Genomic DNA, 22,664 nt, shown 5'->3' with positions numbered 1-22,664 from the left:
GGGTGCAGCCCAGCAATAATACTCATTCAAGTGTTATTAATCCACAAGTGTTTGCCTACCTTGCACACTTTGGAGTAAGGCAGGATCATAAAATCACAGTATTCCACTCTGCCAAAAGCACATCAAAATGCAGCTCAGCGGCACTGCAGTATGATATAACATAAATAATGCCCTTAGGGGTTAAGACTATTTAGCAAGAAAGACGTAGCAGTCTTTATGGCACAGAAAAAGAAGAGGCTACAACCATTTCTGCTTCTTCAGAATGCATACAGCTTGAAGTGTGAATTCTCATTTCACAGAGGGGACTTGCACACCATTAGAGGCTCAAAAGCTTTAGAGAAGGGGGCATCGTAATCTGCTGTAAAATGCGTGCAGGACCAAAGCACAGATTTGGAGATGTTGGTAGCTCTCCAACACATAGGAGAGAAGCATGAGATGATTCAATTACTCACAAAGTGTTAATCCTGCAGCAATGAGGAAATGAAGACAAAAATACCAATCCTGGTGTTTACACCAGATTAACTAGTACAGAGGCAAATCTCTTCTTTCACTGATGTGTAATCTCTTCCTTTTGACTCTTCCAAAGTTCACATGTGGAAAATATCATTACAGATACAAAGCCCGACTCTAAAGTTGTGTTACTGCAAAGCACTCTCCCCTCATAGAGAAGTCAGTGCTGCTTGGTTTTGGTTTGTACAGAAACAGTACTGATCAGACCCAAAAAACCCATGGTAACATGGGAAAAGAGCCTTGCAATGGGTCCCATCTCTTCGTTTTTCCCAAGTTGCCAGGTCAGCATTCATAGCTGACTATCTTAACTCATGCAGTGAGTGCAATGAGATAGGTGACCTTTTGGTAGTGTTGCCTGGGAATGGTGCAGGTTCTGTCCATCCATTGCCATGTGGAAAAGGATGCAGAGCTTGAGAGTATCTCATGGCTTTATAAAAGCATAGGAGCTCTGGAGACGAATCCACTAGGATGAATTACCGACATCAGTGATGCTAAACGTGAAGTGAGAAACCAAGCTGCAGTTGTGAGTCCTTCCCTCCAAACTAGGTTTTCCACCTACTGTTCTTTGCTCATTCTGCTTTGAGGTCTTTTACTTATGCTTTGTCTCCTCTCTTGGTTTCACCACACAGACGCAGGGATCTATCCTTAGGAAAATGATATTTTTTGCACTGCATTCATGGGCGAATGTTCTGACATTGCCTGTAAATCGGGGTAAGTAAAGGCTGGTTTTAAAACCTCCCTGTGCTGTTCCAAGGCTTGGTGGTGGTTGGTGTTGTTCCAGGCTGTAGTATTGACATTATAGTGTAAAAGGGAGAGCACCTCTTCTGATAGCAGCCAAACCAAATAAAACCATGAGTAACATGAATCAGATACTTGCTCATGATTGACCTCTTTTTTCCTCTTGCCTCAGTGTAACAGATACCTGAAAAGTATAAATAGTAAAGAAGTATTCAAAAATGCATATGGTTATGCTTTGAGGCCTAAAAGATCCCTTTTAACATAGAAGGATGGTGACTGCGTCTGTTTATTTGTTATAGAATCATTCCAAATACATCGTTTGTTTTTCCGTTTTAGGCTCCTAAGGACCCAGTCTCTGGATTGGTACTACAATAATGTCAAAAGCCGCTTCAAGTGTTTCGGAAGTGCCAAAGTCCTGAAGAACTTATACAAGAAGCATAGACTGGAGAGCGGAGGTTGTCCTGATGTAATAGGTAAGATTTCTTACTATAGAATCATAGAATGCCAGACTGGTTTGGGTTGGAAGGGACCTTAAAGCTCATCCAGTTCCAACCCCTGCCACAGGCAGGGACACCTCACACCAGACCAGGTTGCTCCAAGCCCCTGTGTCCAACCTGGCCTTGAACACTGCCAGGGATGGGGCAGCCACAGCTTCTCTGGGCACCCTGTGCCAGCGCCTCAGCACCCTCACAGGGAAGAGCTTCTGCCTAAGAGCTCATCTCAATCACCCTTTGTCAGTTTAAAGCCATTCCCCCTCAGCTTATCTACTTTAACACACAAGCTGAGACAGTGGAAAATCTGAGATAAATTCAAAAGAGATCTTTTTAAGGGTTTTTCTTTAAATCAAGTACTTCAGTGAAGAGAAGAAAGAGGTGAAGTGTCTGGAGATCTGTTTCTGAATTCAAAGAATGTTTAATCGTAAGTATGCCACTGATACAGGAGAACTGTTATCTTCAGTCTGTGAAGTAAATTGCAGTTTATATTCTAGCCCGTGTTCCAAAATTTATCACAGTTCTGAGTAGTCTGTGAATGAGAAAGTAATTTGGCATCCAACATTTGGCCTTAGAGCACATTTCCGCGGGGTTTGAAGCAGGATTTGGTTAAATGGGATACATTCAGTATCCAAGTAGACCAAAACTTCAGATTGTCCTCAGCGTTTTGCATGCTTAAGAGTCTGAAACTGGCCACATCTTATTTTTGTACTGATATTTGTCAAGGGCTCAAAGATGCTGATTAAGTATCGGTGTCACCCTTTTAGATGAAGAGACACAGTTCTCCCTTAACTCTGGTGTTACAGTGTCTTGCCCATAAAAGTAATTGGAGATATGAAACGGGCTAAAACAGTGGAGTTTGGCTTCTAGGGGGAAACAACCCATGCATTCCGTTCTGATTTCTTAGTCTTTTTGCTTTCTCTATATCAAATCCGTTTTTCTCGGGAGGATTCCTTAACAGTTGAGACCAAGTATGTCCGAAAGGCAAGGAAATCCGTGCCAGTGGGGACAGTGGCACATGGAGTTAAAAACTGTGAGGATGGATCCTTCAGAACGTTAATATCATGTATTGCCTGTACTTAAGCTGTAGTGTCGCTGAGTTTGTCCTGGAATGGAAGTGTGAGCCATGCACTGATGAGTTGCAGTGCATGTGCACTCTCTGTGAGACCTTTCTAAAGAAGGCCTTTGAGTCTAAATGTCATTGCTAACTTGCTTCTCCTCCCAATGCGAGGGTTAGGTAAACCTTTTGTTCCCTTTGAAGATAAATACTAGTATATGTGTCCAGGGATTGGCTTATTTATACAGCGTTGCCCTTTAAAATATAGAATCTATTTCAACCCCAAATGTCATATTAAAGGCAAATTCCCTGTACTTAACTTCTGCTGTGTTTTATACCTGGTAGCTTCTTCCTCTATTTTCACTGTACAAGTAGTTTTCTCCATCCAAAATGAGAGATCTTCCATATAAAAGCAGTCATGGTCTGTACAAAAGCTGCTGCAGTCATGGTTTATACGAGAAGTTGGAGGAATTTTCTGCCTATCCCTCTTTGTGTGCAGTGCCACCGTATCTCGAGTGGATATTCTGGCCTAATTCTATTCTAATTCTATATTCTATTCTAATCCTAATGCCTCAGCTGTTCAAGGGTATTTCTTATAGTAATTCACAGTACTGTCTTCTTTTGGAGCAGAAGGAGGGTTTCTTGAAGGCAGCTTCGAAAATGAAGGAAGCATTTGTGGCAGTGACTCTACATTCTACCGACAGACAGAAGGTATGCGGCTTAAAATCTTTCAACTCAAGCATTCAGCACAATACTAAAAAGCCCTTGTGTAACAAGCTGGGATGTTACAACCAATGCTAGTTTGATTTTCTCAGCGTTCAGGTTTTGTTGCTTCTCTCCTATTTCCTTTCCTGTGCTCATGCATTTTCATCTATTCTGTTGGTGTTCATAGGAAGTTTACAGATTTTCTTCCTGTGATTCCCTCCGAACCCTTTTGCTGGATTCTAAAAGAAGAAACATAAAAATCCCATGGGGTTTTTATACTTCATATTTACATCTCAGAAGTGACGTAGAGATTGAGACCAATTTCTCTGCCTTCCGGTGTTTGTTTTCCTGTGCAGAATTATGGATTGAGGAAATGAACTTTGTCATGAACAACCTCAGATTTGAATGTATATCCAGAATATGAGTCTGAATTTTGGAGCTCATCATGCAAAATGTGGATATGTAAAGAACTTGGTGTCTTTATCTGATTCTTCACCTAGGACACAGCATGATGGATACCCTTGCTGTGGCCTTACGCGTTGCAGAGGAAGCAGTGGAAGAAGCTATTTCTAAGGCAGAGACCTACAGTGACAGCCTGGTAACATTTACCAAATATGAAATGTAGTAATTTGAATAGAACAATTACGTTTCTCTTAATTTGGGTAGTGGTACAAAAACAGATACAAAAGAAAACATAGAGAAGCAGAGATTATCTCATGCCTTATCTAAAGAGTTGGGTGTGAGTTTCATGATCTTGTACCCAAGATGCATGCTGCAGTTCAAAGGTGACATGTGGTGTAAGAACCTGTAATTTCTTTCACCATGCCAATAGGGGCATTTTAACCATTTCCTGATCCGTACCATTTCTGTGGAAAGGCTGTTTTTCTGTGATTTTAGCAACAACAGATAACCGTTTTCATGCAGGACAAGCAGAATGAGGCTTGTTACTTGCAGGAACACAAGGAGGACCTCATAGAAGAGCTGGCCACAACCATCGTGCAGAAGGTATGGCAAGATATTCTGTGCCACAGAGCAATATTCTGTAGGTATTTTAGACTGGAGTCAGTAAAGTTGCAGAAATGGAGTGTGGCAGGATGTAATCTGTCAGTGTAGGGAGACAGGCAGCTTGTGCCATCTCTCTCTCTTAAGGCAGTGTAGATTTTCAGAAGCAAAACTAGTGCCTAGACACCCAAGACCTGTTCGATTTCAGCAGAATCCCGTCTAGATGTCATGGGAACCTTTGAAACCCCCCTCACATCTGGTGCTTTGTGTTTCTTCGCAAACATTCTTGTCTCAGACAGTACCTGACACTTAGATGCTGCTGATGTTTAAAGTGTTACTGTAGGAACAGGTTTCCACCTTCGTTTAATTCACCTCTGATGTTTCTGCAGGCATTGATCATGATTTATTGTATCAGTGCTTATGTGCTGACAAGCGGTATGGCTTCAGATAAGAAGAAATGTATGCAAGGTGCCAGAATCATCTTTGAATGAACTGGAGTGAAAGCAAAGGGAAACTCAAATGCTCTTAGGCAGTTTGCCTTGAGACAGGGTTGATGTTTTTCCTCCATACGGCTCAGAGTATTTCCCAAACACCCTTTTTTTTCCTCCCTTCCCCCCTACTTTGCAGATTATAAAGAAGCAGAAAAGCAAAGCTGAGCAGGCTGAAGCTGACTTTGAATGGCCACCATCCAGGAGCAGTGGCCTGGCGTCGGTTGCTGTCTCAGATCAGAGCATGCTGACTTTTCCAGGGAGCCGCAGAGGGTCCTACACGTTATGGGTGAGTGATGCTTCCTGCGGCACAAGACTGCAAGATTAAACTCATGGCTCAGTACACTTACTGCCTGCAATGGTGCTTAGATACTTTGAATCAGAGACTCACAGAATGGTTTGGGTTGGGAAGGACCTTAAGAGCATCCAGTTCCAACCCCTGCCACAGGCAGGGACACCTCACACTAGAGCAGGTTGCTCCAAGCCCCTGTGTCCAACCTGGCCTTGAACACTGCCAAGGACAGGGCAGCCACAGCTTCTCTGGGCACCCTGTGCCAGCGCCTCAGCACCCTCACAGGGAAGAGCTTCTGCCTTAGATCTAACCTGAACTTGCCCTGTTTCAGTTTGAACCCATCACCCCTTGTCCTGTCACTGCAGTCCCTGATGAAGAGTCCCTCTCTGACATCCTCAGCATCCTTGTTCTTGCAGAGAACGAGCGTTAAACCTGTGTCCAGACAAATTGTGGCTCAGTTGCATTCTTCCCTAGCACATAATGGGCCATGGACATTGTATTGCATTGGCGAGTGTGTTGGGGAGGGCTATGTTTGTGATATGAGCAATCTCACTGCTTGATTTGAATGCTAACAGCACCCAGTGCCTTGGTGTTTCTTCCTTCAAACAGTTCTTATGCTCACTTAGCTTTTATTTGGATTTTTGCTGAGTGTTGTATTTTCTTTTGTACAATATTAGATTTCTGTAATGTTTCATTTTCTCCTTTGCCATCTTAAAGAAAACAGCCGTCAACAACAACAAAGTGAAACCAACTGTAAAGCACTATTTATGTCTTACACTAAAGAGTGTTTCCTCTTTCTTTCACTTACTTCTCAGCACAATGCCTTTAGCTCCTGCTATAAAGCTGAAGAAAATCTGACAAGTTGCATTAGGAACGTTTTAAGAAGAACAGCAAGGGAAAAGAAGTGAAAATAAGCTATAGGCTTGGATAAGCTGCTTCACAGTAGGAGAGGGAGAACAGTCACAGATGAGTTCCAGTGCATTTTGGTACAGTGGTTTAAGCTGCTGCTCCCAGTAACCACTTCTCCCCCACTGAGCAGAACCATCAAAACTGAATGTGTGCTGTGCTGTAGTTTCCAGCTAAGTTTGCTAGCATAGACTGCAGAGAAAATAGATTCATGCCAGAATTGAAGACTGTGGGCCAGAATGGCCGAGGTACAGTCTCACATTCTTGTCCCCACCTATTTCCAGATGGAAGGAGTAATGCCTTGAAGCTGCTGTTAACCAAGTTGGTCCTGGTTAACAAGTCAGGGTGAGCGTGTTTAAGTGCTTTGCTCTGTAGCTCCTAGACAATTTACTTGTGGAACGTAAGACTCAGAAGAGGGAGAGTTCATTTTCTGTGTGACTCAGCCGAGTTTTCTTTCTGCAGTGTAAGGACAGGACCTGGGGGAACACGCTGCTCAGATCCTCAGTTATTACACTAGAAGCCTGTTGTTCTTCTGCATTTGGAGAGATAAGCTCCAACTCAACGCATTTGGACAGGTTGCCCAAAGAAGCGGTAAATGCCCCATCCCTGGCAGTGTTCAAGGCCAGGTTGGACACAGGGGCTTGGAGCAATCTGGTCCAATGGAAGGTGTCCCTGCCCACGGCAGGGGGTTGGAACTGGGTGAGCTTTAAGGTCCATTCCAACCCAAACCAGTCTGGGATTTCAAAATTCTGTTGTGAAGTAACAAGTTTCAGTGCCATTTTTTTTTGCCAGAGGGGGCTTACTGGTTTGAGAAATAGTAGTCATTGTGCAAAATACTGGAGTAGCAGAAATGTCGTGCTAAGGGAAGAAAAGCTTCAGCAAACGGCTTCAAAACTCCTGCAGCCCTCAGTCAGTACTAGAGACCCAGATGTGTTGTACAGCGCTTTGTAAGGATTTTCCTAGCTCTTTATTGGGTCTGTCGCCACATTTGTCACTGTTTGGTTCAATTGTCATCCCATGGCGCGTTAAGAAACAAGAATGAATTTGACCATTTGCCACGACACCTGGCAAATAGATTAGTACTTAGAGCAAGAAGAAGCAGGGTAGATTAAATGAAAGGGAACAAAAAACATGATGAAGGGAAAGATAGACGTACAGAGGAAAGGGAGGTAAGGATAGCAGATCTTAAGGCAGGTAGGATTTCATCATTTGGAACAGGAAATTCATCTGTCTTATGTGTAGAAGATAGCACGTGTGGTTTCTCTAGTATAGTAAAACTAGCAACATACAGTTACTTATGGCAGTTGCATGCTTTAACACTGGCCTTTAGAAACCCATGTTTGTTACCACATTGCATTTGGTTACAGTGAGAGCTGTAATAATCCCAGCTATAACTGTGTGGTTATACCTGCCAGGCAGTCTTTCTTTTGATCTCTATATGCAGCTCATCCATATCAGCCAGAAGCTTCCAGTGGGCTCTGGAAGCCCTGCATTAACTGCCTGCTCATCCAAAATCACTTGCTTTGAAATCATCGTTAAATAAGGTAAAACTGCCTCTTTGTAGCATGCAGTAAATGCTGCATGCAGGGAACTTGGGCTGTGTAAGCTGTCAGCAGCACAGTGCCAGGGACCAACGGCATGAGACCTGCTTGACTGGAGCAGAAGCTGTTGGTCTGTGTATTAAGGAGCACACACACAGTGTACTACTGATTGTTTAACTGCAGTGCTGTGGTGTGGTAGTACCTATAGATACTCTCTTTTCCTTTCCTTCCCCTCTTAGATTTATTTGAGATCTCTTTGCCCATGCTAAAAATAGTGATACAAGGCTGAATTTTTCATTTCCCTATCCCACAAAAAGAGATGGATGGCACCTTCTGTTCCTCATTACCAATAAGCAAAGGCTGTACAAAGTTGGGATAGGAGGAGCTTAGAGCAATGGGAGGATGCTTCTCTGCTCTCTCAGTCCATTTACCCCCATAGATCACTGCCAGTGAGAGCAAACAACCGCTTGGCATATTGTATCCCATACAAACATTGATGGAATGCAGGCATCCTGGTGTGTTCTAAGTGCTGTATTAGTGGTCTTTATTTTACAGCTGAAAGATTGCATATCTAAACAGCAGCTCGTCCATAATTTATAGTACATAAACCAGCTAGGGATATAGGGAAAAGGAGGATTTCATTAAATACACATTATGGTGCACCTCAGAGGAAGCAGAAATTTACTGGTTAAGCTCATTATAAGATCCACAGTGCATTGACAGTGGTTTATTTGTTCTTTCTGTTTTCCTTTGGTTTGTTCTGAAGAGAAGGAAGGCTCTGCACGCGTGAGGTCCAGCACTGCCTTGGAAACCCCTGGGGCTCTGCAGGTTCTCTGTACCTTCGTAGGTTTGTCTGAAAGCAGTCTTTGACGAAAACCTTTTTGAGGAGGAATCCTGTCCTACAGCACAGTGGCAGAGCTATTTCACACAAGGGAGGCACAACACTGTAGGAAGTTGACACCAGCCGACATCATTTCTTCCCTGTCAACAACCGTGTATCAGAAATATGTCTAATTAATAATGTGTCATGTCATAGGGAAGATGGAGCTTTTAGCTTTTATCCATGAGCTGGGATCAGAAGGTTGTCACAAAGTCTGTTGCTGGGACCTACTTGCAATGAGGCAGGCATGAAGCCCATCAGCTGGATCCTGATGGGTAATTTAATGTCGTGTTTCCTTCCACAAGAAGCCAACTGCAGCCCTACCTTCTCTGCACAGAATGGGAAAGAACAGTCCGCTTTGAATGGAAAAGCGCTTGGTGGTTTAGCAAATGATGGGTCATTTTGTATTAATATTTATCATGAGAAGATCAAACTGTCTCTAAGTACATTCCAGGTTACAAATCTTACTGTCATCTGCTGACTTTGCAGGTGTAACATTGTACTCTCACTGCAAAAGTAATCTGGATTTCAGGTCAAGACAGCCCTGTCCATAGTAATGGGGCTGCTTTTCCTCCTTCCACTGCAGCAGAAGGAGACAAGTGCTTTTCCAATTCTCACTGTGCAATTAGTGCCACACTTTAAGGCTTCAGGTAGCCAAATAATGAGTGCAAGATGAATGACAGCATTATCCTTTTGAACTTGTCTGTGTAGTTTGAGTTTGGTTGAGATGTGTCTCTAGCAGAAGATTACTGGGTTTTTTTATTTCATAATGCTATTTGTGCACTTGACAAACATCCAAGAAGACAGTTTTGGATGCTGGGTATATGATCAAGCCCATGCAGGCCTAAATTCAGCTGTATTGCACTTACTGCCAGAAAACCAAGATAGGTTTTAAGACATGGAAGGGAGTAGAAGAGAAGGCAGAGAAGAACGGTCATTCTGTAATGTTCTTTTCCAAATAGTTTAGGTCATGAGTTGTTCTTTCCACTTGATTTTGGTTTATTTCACTTTAAAGATGCTATTGTAACATACCGTTGGGTATCGCAAAGCTCGAAGGTCTGGCTTCAACCCTGTGATGCTCGGAGCTGGGCTGCCTGGCAAATCTGACTTTCTTGCTTTCTTTTTAGATGAAAGCAGGGTGCATATTGTCACAGCGAGAAGCAAATAAACACAGAACACTTCAGGCTTCCTCTCTCAAGTGGGCGTTTGAGTAGGTGATACAGTGATTCTGCTGGGTGAGTGCTCTGCTGAGCACTGCTTTGTAAATGAGGGTCAGCGCAGGACATGAAAGGTTGTGCAGGGCACTGAGCAACCTAGAAATTAGTGAGGAAAAGGAATAATCATGTTCAGAAAGAGCGTTGTCTTATAAAAAACAACCAAGAAGAGAGTTTGTGTATGAGGCTCCAGTTAGACTTCAGACCAAAATCCCAGCTCCCCTCCTTCCATTCCCATTTATACACATGCATTCTCCCAGTGGGTTATGCTAGTAGTGACTTAGAACCATGATGTCCTACAGCAGACCCAAGGATCTGGCCTTTGCTGCTGCTTAGCTGTCTCATATGTAAATAATATGGTAATACTGTCATAACTGGATGCTGAGTGAGCTCTCAGGATCTCAGGAAGGTGTTACACAACTGGGAAGCATCTCCCGTGTTTGGGGTTTGGTGGGGTTTTTTAAGAGATGTAATTGATTATTCCAGGTTAGGGAGGAGGGAAAAAGAACTGGCCATGGGGGAACATGAGAGGAACGTTAACAGCTAAAGGAATAAGGGTACCTTGTAAAGGTACTGCTTAGATTACAGTTGCATTGGTACATGTGTCCTCTACTCCTAAGCACCCAGTAACTGATTAAACACAAACTTCTATAGACTTGTTCACATAAATCTATTACATTGATTGAACTGTGCTATTTCATGCTCCTAGCACTTTCCTAAATAGCCCCATAAGTGCCATAAATGGATGCTTATATTCTGGAACCAATATTTAAATATCCCTTATTATTGCAACTAAAGCAATAGCATTATCACATGTGGGCCTGCTTATTATGTGGGAGAAGGAGGGAAGTCCCTCAAACACTATGCATTATTCTTCTATGTGGTGATGTGTAGAGCTGCTTGTCTCCTCAGCAGCAATGGGTTTGCTGGGGAATAACCTCCTGCCTCTCTTCATTGCAGCCCATCTCTGGATCCTCAAGGTCAGCTAATCCAAACTGAGGCAAAGTAACGTGCACAGCCAGATGTGGCTCTACATGTTGTTACGCAGCTGTGCAGTTCATCCTCTTGATGAACTGAGCATTAGTTTTGCACTCCTTTTAAAGGACCAATGCTTTTAGGGGGATTGGCTGCCTGAGGGGCCAGTACAAGGATGGCAAAGCATCCAGTGCAGCCAGGCTATGTCTGTGTCAGTAGTGAACAACAAGCCAGCTTGTGCAGACACTGGAAGGAGGGATGCTCTAAGGCAGGAGAGGGAGCAGTCGTCTCTGCTTTCTCCCAGCCTGCTGTTCAAGGATTTGCCCTGATGGCTGGGATATTCTAACTAGGGTTTGGGTCAGGACATGAAGGAGGGAGTTTTCTTTCAGCTGAGTGTGAAAATCTCCTATTCATCTGCCTGGTCTTGCCCTTTTTCAGAAGCCATGGGGTTGTTAACATAAAGGATTAACTAAGGAACAGATGCTTGAAACCCTTGGTATTTCGCTCACACTGCTAAATGTCTGGACTGCATACATTTGAGCAGAGCAAAAATCACTTCCAGGGATAAACAGGCTGTGGCAGCGTGGCACCATTCCCAGGCTCATACTGTCTCTTCCTGGTGTGGGAGTTTACTTAGCAAAGGATGCATTTGGCGGTGATGCTTAGGGATTGCGACTGTATTTGCTCAGGTGGGTGGGACATGTTGGTTCTGTCTGTGTATTAACTGCATTCACAGAGCGTTTCTGCTGCCCTGCTAGCGTGGCTATAGAATTTGTGGGTGAGAAGAGGGGATGGATAAGGTTGCATCAACTCATCTGTGTTTTGCTGTCAGTTCTAGGCTGCTTCCCTAGGAGAAAATCTACTCTAAATAAGGGCAGGATGAACTACAGTTTTACTGGTTAAACCAGACTGAAAATATAGGATGAAATAGGAGGGAAGTGAGGAGAGAAACATGGGGGATCCAGAATATCCGTTCTGGAGTTCAGTCAGTTGTTTCTAGGCCCTATTTTGAATTAGCACTTGGGCTTCTCTTTAGAAAAAAGAGGAATCCCCCATCCTCCTTCACCTTCTGAGGGAGGATGTAGAGCAAAATCTGTATCTTGTCTCTCTAAACGATATGTGTACATATGAGAGAGTTATTCAGGGTAAAGAATCCATAGATTATCAGCATTAGACTTAATATTCACAAGTGTGTTTTGTAAAAAGTTGTTCTTGCTTTTGGTTCCTCATTTGGGTTTTCTTTATTCAGTGTTCAGAAGCATGAGCTCATACGTTTTTATACACAGAAGATGGAGCATTTATTGAGTGATAGGAGAGAGCGCATGTGATTACATTTTATCCACTCCTTCAGTCTTTAATCTTCAGAAACCCCATAGTCTTGTCTTCACCAGCCAGCAGTGAAACAGGACTGCCTATCCTGGGCTGCATCAAAAGCAGCATGAGCAGCAGCTCAAGGGTGGTGATCCTGCTCCTCTGCTCTGCTCCAACTTGAAGCACTGTGTGCAGCTCTGGTGTCCTCAACATAAGGACATGGAGCTGTTGGAGCAAGTCCAGAGGAGGCCACGAGGATGCTCAGGGGCTGGAACACCTCCTGTATGGAGACAGGCTGAGAACATTGGGGCTGTTCAGCCTGGAGAAGAGAAGCTGCGTGGAGACCTCAGAGCAGCTTCCAGTGTCTGAAGGGGACTGCAAGGATGCTGGAGAGGGACTCTTCATCAGGGACTGTAGCGATAGGACAAGGGGTGATGGGTTCAAACTGAAACCGGGGAAGTTTAGATTGGAGATAAGGAAGAGGTTCTTTACTGTGAGGGTGGTGAGGCACTGGAATGGGTTGCCCAGGGAAGTTGTGAATGCTCCATCCCTGGCAGTGTTCAAGGCCAGGTTGGACAGAGCCTTGGGTGACATGGCTTAGTGTGAGGTGTCCCTGCCCATGGCAGGGGGTAGGAACTGGATGATCTTAAGGTCCTTTCCAACCCAAACCATTCTATGATTCTATGCAAAAACGATTGCTTCTAGTGCTGGCCCAATACAGGATGAAGGCTGAGTTCTTTTCATCCATTCATGCAGCAGAAATCCCCTGAAGAGGGATAAGAAAAGAGAATAATAATGTGTCTTGTATTTCTTTAGAAACCAACATCTCACAGCAGATGCCAGCAGGCAGGATTCGGTGGGGAACTCATCCAACTCAAGCGTTTGAGGGTGCCTGGCAATACCGTAACTGGATTTTGCAGGCTGTGCCCTGCCGCTCAGCAATCCGGTGTGCAGTGACCGTACCCGTGCATGTTGGGCTGCAGTGCCATCTGCTGATGCCCTCACTCATTGCAGAACAGCAGTCGCGCTGCCTTAGCGTCTGACTGCGAACATATGGAGCAGCTTTGTAATTAACCACAAGTAAATACACCCAAAATAGCGCCAGGCTGGCAGGGTTTCTTCTGTTGAGGAACCAGAATTTCTGGTCAAAAAAGGTGCCTGTGTCTGTACCTCGGAGGGCTGGGTCTTCTTAAGCTTTCGTGTCTTATAAATGAGGACCAAAGCTCCCACATTCCTGCCTTCTTTTGAAAATCATATTTAGGCTGCTCTATGATTGGGGTGCTTCTGGAAAATAGACTGGGTTAGTTCTTTTGCCCTGAGATCTTGTTGCTAGCCAAGTCTGCAGGCAAGGGGTAAAGATTCAGGGCCATGGCTCTTCTGTTTGGTCAGTAAAGATCCCTTGTTGCAGTGCAGACTGATCCGAGAGCTGATTGGGGTAGCTGGCCTTTCCTCCAGGACTTCTCTGCATACACACACAGGGAAATGCCATGGAGCACCAGCCCACAAGCAGGCTTCTCAATCCTGTTCCCTTACATTCAGTGTTTTGTTTCTTATGCAAATATCCACAAGGAAAAAGTATTCCCTATGGATCTACAGATAGGCTGGTACCTCTTTGTGCAAGGGAGGCACAAATCATAGAATCATAGAATCCCAGACTGGTTTGGGGAGGAAAGGACCTTAAAATCATCCATTTCCAACCCTCTGCCATGGGCAGGGACACCTCACACTAGAGCAGCTTGCCCAAGGCTCTGTCCAGCCTGGCCTTGAACCCTGCCAGGGATGGAGCTTGTGCTGCCTGCCAAAGGTAAGTGCGGCAGTGAAGTCAGCAGCACAGCCAGGCATGTACATAGGTTTGTAGCCTCTGCTGAAGCCCATGCTATAGCTGTAGGCCTGTTGTGTTAGTGGTGCCAGCTGAGCTGACTCTAATCTAACCCAGGTTAGAGCTTTTGCAGTGTAACCTCACAGCAAATAACTAACTTTCTAGTTTGCTTTTAATTGCAAAAGCAGCAAAGGGAAGTACCCAAGTCGTTTGCTTTTCAGATAGAGTCATCAGGCAGGCTGGTAACTGCTTGGAGGTAAACTTGTGGGCAAACATTTGCTTTTGTGCTCTGAAAAAAATGGCCAGTTTCTGCTAATGTAGACTGATCTGTTCTCATGGCAGGATATGCCTCTGTCCTGTTTGTACACTGGGCTTGGCTATTGACATTCCTGTTTTGTACCGTTATCGCTGTTACCAGTCATTTGAACTGCTCTCAAGGGTGAATTCTTACACTTTCTTTCCACCCATACCTGTCTGTGTAAAGCACAATTCTGTCTGTCCTTCTGTCCCTATCTAAAACTTTCAGAACAAGAAATAACCTAATCTTCCATTGATTCTTTTTAATTTGCGCTTATTAGAACACTGTTACTTCTTGAGCATTTAAATCCCTTTGGATACAAGAGCCACAGAGAACTACAAAAGCAGTAGTGATGAGTGCTGCTTAAACAGCCTCTTCCAGGAGCATCATTTCATCCTTTGTCAGGAGCTGAATGCAGGGGTGCAGCCAAGCTATTTTAGCTTCTTATTACTTTTGTCTCCTTGAGCCTTTTGACATTAAACCATATCCAGTGAGAAGTGGTGGTACTTCTAAGAGAGCAGTCCAAGAGAGATTTCATCAAAAATCCACATAACGTGTAGACAGTTGTTGAGGATGGGCTCAAGCCAAGCTTTGGAAGTACCAAAATCTTTTCTCCTCGCTGTGTTTGGAGGGATTTTCCCAAGAATTAGCAGTAGTTCCTGCCTAATGCCAGTTCCCTGCTCTCCATTGAGTTGATAGAAACTGTGGAGAGCAATTTTCCTCTGACCTGACCTGAAAGTTTCAGCTTGGTTTAGATCAGCTTGTTTGGATAAGCTTATTTGGGATCCTAAGCTGCTATAGCACATGGCCTCTCTACTTTCTTTTCTGTGCTTCCTTGGTTTTCCCTGCTGTTTGTCCATCAGGCCCTGCATGCTCATCTTCTCCTTTTTAAACCCTTCAAGCTGTCGTGCATCTTCTAGTCCTTCTGAGCTATAGAACCATAGAATGGCTTGGGTTGGAAAGGACCCGCAAAGCTCATCCAGTCCAACCCCCTGCAATGAGCAGGGACATCTTCAACCAGATCAGGTTGCCCAGAACCACATCCAGCCTGGCCTGGGATGTCTCCAGGGATGGTTCATCCACCACCTCTCTGGGCAGCCTGTGCCAGGGTTTTACCACCCAAATTCTGTAGTGTAGATGCACCCGGTCTAGCTTCAGATTGCTCAGGCAGTGCCGGGAGCAGCATTCCTGTGGAAGCACGGGTAGCTGAGCTCCTTCCATGGGATTTGTAGGCCATGCCAAGTTCCGTGTTGTCAGGGCTAACCTGCTCTCACAGGTGAGCTGGGAGCTACGTGCAGACACTGCATCCCTGTGCTGCAGCCTTTACTGTGATCTTTATGAAGCAGTGAGTAGGCAGGCAAGAAGCTGCCATGTAAACAGAACCCCAGGAAAGTTGTCAAATCTACAGATTTTACATAAGAAAAAATATGGGTTTTTTCATTCTCTGAGCCCAGGTTTTTATTATACAAACTACTTAAGGTTTTCCTGGGGTTTTTCTTCTTCTAATGATTCGGTTCTTTAAGTAATAAGGGGAAATGGGTACTAGTGGTCAAACTGTAGGATATCCTTTCTTCCGGGTTCTTCAGCATCTCTTCCCTCTGTGTGTTTGCCATATAACTGGGAAAAGAATGTGCCCTGAGGGAATAGTCCTGGTACTGTGAAAATAGTGACACCTCTAACAACTTACTGCTTTCAGTACATAGCAACTTGCATACAAAGATATCAGAGGGTATGGCAGGCATGAACTGGACCCAATGTATTTTAAGGATGGGAAGTTCAGTAATTCTGGCTTACAATGAAGTGAAAGTTGTCATAGTTCGGGCTCCAAATTTGTGGTGGGATGCTTATGTTGTCCATATATCCTGTTTAATATAGGTATATATATCAAAGTTAACAAACAACATATATGTATTAACATATATATATATCAAAGTTAACAAACAACTTCCTATAGTGAAACAATTTATGTACCTGTTTGTATTATATTATTAACTCTTTTAGACAGTTAAGGAGGATTCGGGTGGTCTTGATCAGGTGAAGATCTATTTGGGGGTTCGAAACAACCTAAATACACACTTGAATGTAGTTGGTTTGTATAAGCCACTCATCTAAAAGATTCCCTATGATAAAATCATACAGTACTATGAGCTTACTGTTAGTAGTTTGTGTCACTGAATTTGAAAGGAAAGACTCCAATGCATCCCATTAGGAGCTGTGTCTTTGCATGGGCAGGGTTAACCACGTAATCTCATTGTAGTTACAGAAACATTTGATTCTAGGGCAGTAATTCTGGCTATCCTGCAGGGTTCAAAAGCCAAACTAAACCCCAGTGCTTAATTGTGCTTCTCTTTACTGAATCTGTTATGAAATTACACCGCTGAGCCAAGGAGGCAGGAAGATCTGAAGTTAATTAAATCTTCTGGCATAGCACGTGGTCCCACACAGGAGCATTTCAGATGGAAGGGCGGCCAGTAAAGTGGGGTAGGTGCTGCTTTCAAGCCACTGGGACTCCCAGCAATGCTTGTGCTGCCCTGGGAATGGACTGGACTTCAAAGAAGTAGCTGAAGTCATCCTTTTCCTCATCTGCACCAGTGCAAGGCAGGGCTCTGCTGCAGGGAAGGACTGGCCCTTTTGACATTAACAGGTTTAGTTAATTATTTAGAACACATAATTTGAAGATCAGATTGGAGAGTGCCAACTTGGCCTGCAGAAAGAAGCTGAGCCACTTGAAAGCGTATTTCTTAATGAAACTCTGGCCCATACAGGTGGTCTTTTACCAGCTTTGTTATGAAGGCCAAGACTGAGGTTTTGACTCATAAAGAGTTACGGGGGAAAAGTTTCTTAAAGCTGGTTCAGATTTAAATGTGACTTCTGTAACAGACCCAGGTGCCTCAGTCATAACTATTTATGTAGATCCGAAGGAAAGCATCTTTCCTTCAGTATTAGTCAGGGCTCATTAACAACCACACCAGTAATTTACCTCGCTTTGACTTGAAATGTCACCCTCCTAGAGATAAATAGATGTGCACAGCCTACTGTGTGATCTGTATGTCCTAGCAAACAAAAGAGTTCTGCATTAAAAGAATCTGTTTCTGGGGAACAGGCTGTTTGTTTGCTTTATCTTTTCATTTTTAACTTCTGCAAATTGTTACAGCAGATGGGCTGTTGAGCCAACAATAGATCATCATGTCTCACCACATGCGATCTCTTTCTGGCTAGCTTGAGTCGAAGCAGTTAGATACCAGTCCTCACCAAGCACATTCCTAACAGCTTCACCTTAATTATTTCTTTCCATCTGGTCCATGGTGGTATAAACAGTTTCCTGCCTCCTTGCATCGCATCACAAATGCACGTAAATAAGCAATCTAGTGCTGACACAATTCTTTTGAACACATTAAATTCTATCTGTGCGTGCCAGCAGATGCCCCCTTCCATGCATAACTGAATCCTCCGTTCTGCTAAAGAGTTTGATAAGTTATTATTTCTATCTTTACATTATGCTTTTTGACTTTTATTCCCACAGAGGTCTCAGTCTGCATTCTCCCTGGCTAGTGAAGATATGCCCAGTAAAGGACTCGACCCTGCATCATCTGTGACTGAGGCTCTTTGGAGGCAGCAAAAAGGCCACTTGAGGAAGCAGAAGGAGCGCAAGCTCTCTGCGCTACCCAGCTGGAAGAGTGTGGACAGGCTAAATGAAACAAGTAAATATTTCTAGTACGAATAAGATTCTTTTCTTTGGTTCTTGCTCACGTATGGAATAAATACAACTTAAACTAAGGACCTTCTCCAGGGGATTCCTGCTGATCTCTGTGCTCGCAGGGGTTACATGTAGGAATGTCTATACGGGGATGCTGAATGTCCTGGTTTCATTTGGTTGTGTCACTGCTTATCTTTACCTTTTTCTTTCTTTTCCTCCAAGAACAGATTCGAAAGTTGGGCCTTTGGGGGGTTTATTTTGGACTGTTAGGAAACATCAGGCATTTCATTTGAGTGAATTTCAGAGCTTCTAAGACACAAGAGCCCAGCAGCCCTTCTTTGTCACTTGGTTGTCTGTCCTCCAGTTGAAGGAGTTTGCAGCTGCCCAGGGGATCCCTTCTGTTGCACAAGTTAACTGTTCATGAGGTCACATGGTGAACCAAACAGTGAAATAACTCACATTTAGGATTCCCCCCTTCACCTTTATTTTCAGTCCCAATGAATTCACCAATGCAGTGTGCTGTGCAGTGCTACTGACTGCTGCTTCCACACAGGTTTGAGGAAGCTGTATGAGTAGGAACTTCACAGACCAGCAGCTACTCTGGATCTGTCCTCTCTGCATTAGTTATGGATGTGAATATGGATAACGGCTGGTAAGCAGCTTCCTAAATCAGCCCCATTCCTGAATCAGAACGCTGGGATAGAATGCAATTCCCTGCTTGCTTCAAAATGACCCAAGTACAGTGTGTCAGTGAAGAAGGTGGTTCCTGCTCTTGCGGGGGGCCCATTTCCACCTCCTCTTATGTTCTCATTGTGTTCATGAGGCCACAAGAGTGTAGCACCAGGCAGCGGCTGCACAGAGGAGTTGTTTAGTTTTCACCTACACAGCAGCACAAGGGAAGGCTGGTCCCCGCAGCAACTCCTGCCCCCAGGTGATGGAGAACAGCAGAGCGATCCTATCTGCTGCTGTTGTCCTCCCATGATGGAATCTGCTTGTTCCTGCTGTTCCAGCTTGCAACAGCTGTAGAGCCCATCTGATCCTTGTAGCAAATTGCTTCATAGAGCTAAAGAAGCAGAAAACTTCTCTTTTGTAGGATGAGTTTACTACTGCTGTTGTTCCCACAGCCGGCGCACCAGGCACTGCCAAGCAGAAGCAGCCACAATGTGTGTAGGTGTAGTGGGGAGCAGGGATGAGGGCTGCCCATCAATTCAATTCAATTCAGTTCGTTTATCTGTAATGCCAGTTGATAACCTGGGAGACTGAAAATTAAGCAGTGTCAATACCCCTCCTCTCCCAACAACAGAAAGTAGTTGTAATTCTAAAGTAGTTGTAAAGTAGTACTAAAACCTGACTTAACTAAGTATGCATTACTTTGTGAACTGCTCCTTCAGATGTGTTGTTTTCCTGGGTGTTTTAGTGGAAGGCCTATTTTCACTAAAGCAGTTTAATTGGGTGCTTAAATCTAAGAATCCACTCCAAGCCCATTGAATTGAACTGTTGAGCAATTTAGTACTTAACAATTGCTTAACCATCACAGAATGACAGATTGACCCAGTTTCCTTTCAGGTGCTCTATTCGGAGGATTTGTTCTGCTTCTTTCATCTAAGAACCACATTTGTGATGAAACTGTGGTGCCCATTGAACTTATAGTAAATAGTTGACTGTGCTAGTATGCGTAAAAATGATCTCACCTATGCAGTAGTAAGCAGCTCTATGTTAGGGTACAGAAAATGAAAGAAATCACAACCAAGAGTTTGGAGTGGTAACGTCAGTGGGATTTTTAGTCATGTAGCCAAAAAGCAGCTCACAGTTTATTTTGGCTACCATTTGCACTGGTTTAAATGATGGCTCAAGGGCCAAGTCATGGATTTGGGGATTTTCCCCTTTAACAATCATTTCACAAGGATAATTCTGATTAATTTCCATTTTCACATGGATAAATTATAGCATATGGCCAAAGAATTATGTGCAAAAGCCGTTCCTTCAAGTAGGTGACTTTGTTTTGGATAATCAGGAGGGAGCATGTGGCATTACTTGAAGCTGGGATAAAACTGAGTCAGTTTTCTGACCATAACGTACTCAGTGGCTTTCCTTTCCACTGTGCTGAGTAACCTCTCTGAGTAACTCTGTTGATGTGATCAACTGCGCCCCTGTCCTTTCTTCACTTAACTGAGGTTGTTTGAGCAATTCTCATACGGTGTTGCCGCACAAAACAGGGGGTATGGTTTGGGATAGAAAGAGACTGTGGCATTCCTGTGGCATACACTGCATTCTGTTAGCGTAATGTGGTGCAGCTGACTTCAGTTCCTGTTGGAGATTTAGAACTTGCAGAAGTGTTTGGTTTGATTGAAGGAGCAGTGCTTTAAAGAAAGATCTTCTTTCTCTCAAGAGAAACCCATGCTTAGCTTGGTGGGCATAGTTGTAAAAACCAAACAAGCAGAAGCTCCTTATGCTTGATCGCTTGTGTTCTTTTTGTCTCCAAAATCAGCTGTTGCAATGAAGAGCTTTTAGTTCTCCCTAGAAACCTGACTTCAGCTGTATCCTCCCTCAGCTGGTCACTGCTGCAAGGAAACTATTCCTATTTTGCTTTCTTTCGAAGCAGGAGTAGCAATTTTAGTGATGTCTTTTCTCAAGGTCCCTTAATCGGCATGAAATTTAGGAAGTGAAAACAAGCCCAAAGGACTCAAATGAGTAACAAATACAAAACCTGTTCTAAGCCTTTCATAGCTGGCGTTTAATTACCTTTGATCTATTGCTTCTCTTTTGTGGGGGTGTTTTGGTGGTGCTGCTGCACCACAGACCTTTCTTCTTGTTATCTATTAAACTAAGCCTACCTTCTTACTGCAAATTGTTCTTTATGAACGATTCCAGGGGAAAAGTCATCTTCATGAGCTCCAAGTATTTGCCACCATGTGATGCAAGATGCTTGAGCATCATCTACAACACAGTCTGGATTTTACTTTGTCCCTTTTTTAAATAGTGATATTCTCTTTATAGGTTTGGAAAACTGATAGTTTAGGGGCTGAACTAGAAGAGCTTCCCTTCCAATCCAAACCCTATTCTATGGGCTATTCTAGATTCGATCTAAGGAGGAAATTCTTTCCTGTTAGGGTGGTGAGGCACTGGAATGGGTTGCCCAGGGAGGTTGTGAGTGCTCCATCCCTGGCAGTGTTCAAGGCCAGGTTGGATGAAGCCTTGGGTGGGATGGTTTAGTGTGAGGTGTCCCTGCCTATGGCAGGGGGGTTGGCACTGGATGGTCTTGAGGTCCTTTCCAACCCTAACTGTTCTATGAGTCTATGATTCTATAATAAGTTTATTTTTACAGTTTTCTGGAAGTGGCAGATTTGAACCCATGGAAAAAACCTGCAAGGCTGAAAAGCCATTCAGGAGGTTGAGATTACTGTGTAAATCCATAGCATTACATATTCTTTCTGCTGCTGTGGAAGTCATCACACATTCACATTTCCCATGAAGGGACATTTCAAGTTTGACTGGAAATGGACTAAATTTGAAGCAGTGCAGTTCTCTGAGCTAAACAGCACTTTTTGACCATGTTTGTACCATTTTAATTTATTTTTTTCCTGTTACAATTGTAAAACATACTCTGAACAAGTGTAAGAATATGAGAGCAGCAGTGCTTGGGTCAGACTAAAGGCTCATTTAGTCTAGGGTACAACAGCAGCAGCAACAGGAACTGTAAGCACGAGCCTAGGAAAGGTTAGAATAGAATCATAGAATGGTTTGGGTTGGAAAGGACCTTAAGGTCATCCAGTTCCTACCCCCTGCCATGGGCAGGGACACCTCACACTAAGCCATGTCACCTAAGGCTCTGTCCAACCTGGCCTTGAACACCGCCAGGGATGGAGCATTCACAACTTCCCTGGGCAACCCATTCCAGTGCCTCACCACCCTCACAGTAAAGAACTTCTTCCTTATATCCAATCTAAACTTGCCCTGTTTCAGTTTGAACCCATCACCCCTTGTCCTATCGCTACAGTCCCTGATGAAGAGCCCCTCTCCAGCATCCCTGTAGCCCCCTTCAGACACTGGAAGCTGCTCCGAGGTCTCCCCGCAGCTTCTCTTCTCCAGGCTGAGCAGCCCCAGTGTTCTCAGCCTGTCTTCATACAGGAGGTGCTCCAGTCCCCTGATCATCCTCATGGCCTCCTCTGGACTTTCTCCATCAGCTCCATGCCCTTCAATGTTGAGGACATCAGAACTGCACACAGTACCCCCAGTGGAGAAGAAAGCAAGTATTTCTCAATCTTCCTGTGTGTAGGCTCTGAACCTCCAGGTCTTTCAGCTTAATGACTATCTCTGCTAGAAGTGGTTTTCTGTATTTAGTTAACCTCAGTGGATTTCTCTTCCAGGTCTATAGCCATCTCTGCTTTATCCCAGATTAATTTCCAGCATCCATTAACACCCTTAGGCAAGAGGCTCCATAGGTCTGGTAGCCACTGCATCCCACTTCTTTCTTTTGTTTTGAACTTTGATTTCTCTAGTTTCATGTGAAATCCTCTAGTAGTTAGGTTGGAAGAGATTCTCTCATCTCTTCCAGCATGCGTCATCCCAGACTCCTTCAGATGGCAGAGCTCTGGTTTATTCAGTCATTCCTTGAATGGAAGATGCTTCAGAGCCTGGTGAAACCTTTGTTGCTCTTCTCTGATCCTTTTTCCATCTTTCCTTGTCAAGATGGGAGACAAGAACTGCACACAGAATGGAAGACATTTGCAAAACACAGGA

General features: G+C 44.0%; 1 protein-coding gene across 5 annotated transcripts in view; it reads left to right on the top strand.

Moving 5' to 3' along the window:
- Positions 1-22,664, top strand: part of MYRIP (myosin VIIA and Rab interacting protein) — a 201,690-nt gene that overhangs the window by 147,438 nt on the left and 31,588 nt on the right. For 4 of the 5 annotated variants that reach the window (XR_010609766.1, XR_010609765.1, XM_065665521.1 and 1 more), the window contains exons 4-9: positions 1,585-1,721; positions 3,427-3,507; positions 4,002-4,099; positions 4,426-4,506; positions 5,131-5,280; positions 17,751-17,928. Coding sequence is in view for 3 of the 5 variants with exons in the window: in XM_065665521.1 (XP_065521593.1) it covers positions 1,585-1,721; positions 3,427-3,507; positions 4,002-4,099; positions 4,426-4,506; positions 5,131-5,280; positions 17,751-17,928 (725 nt within the window). In the remaining 2 variants the exon portion in view is untranslated. The remainder of the gene's footprint in view (positions 1-1,584; positions 1,722-3,426; positions 3,508-4,001; positions 4,100-4,425; positions 4,507-5,130; positions 5,281-17,750; positions 17,929-22,664) is intronic. The other variant, XM_065665520.1, reaches the window with a different exon arrangement.

The sequence above is a fragment of the Lathamus discolor genome, chromosome 2 (genome assembly GCF_037157495.1).
Source record: "Lathamus discolor isolate bLatDis1 chromosome 2, bLatDis1.hap1, whole genome shotgun sequence".
Lineage (NCBI taxonomy): Eukaryota > Metazoa > Chordata > Aves > Psittaciformes > Psittacidae > Lathamus > Lathamus discolor.
The sequence above is the reverse complement of the archived record's forward strand: the minus strand, read 5'-3'. Positions and strand labels throughout refer to the sequence as shown.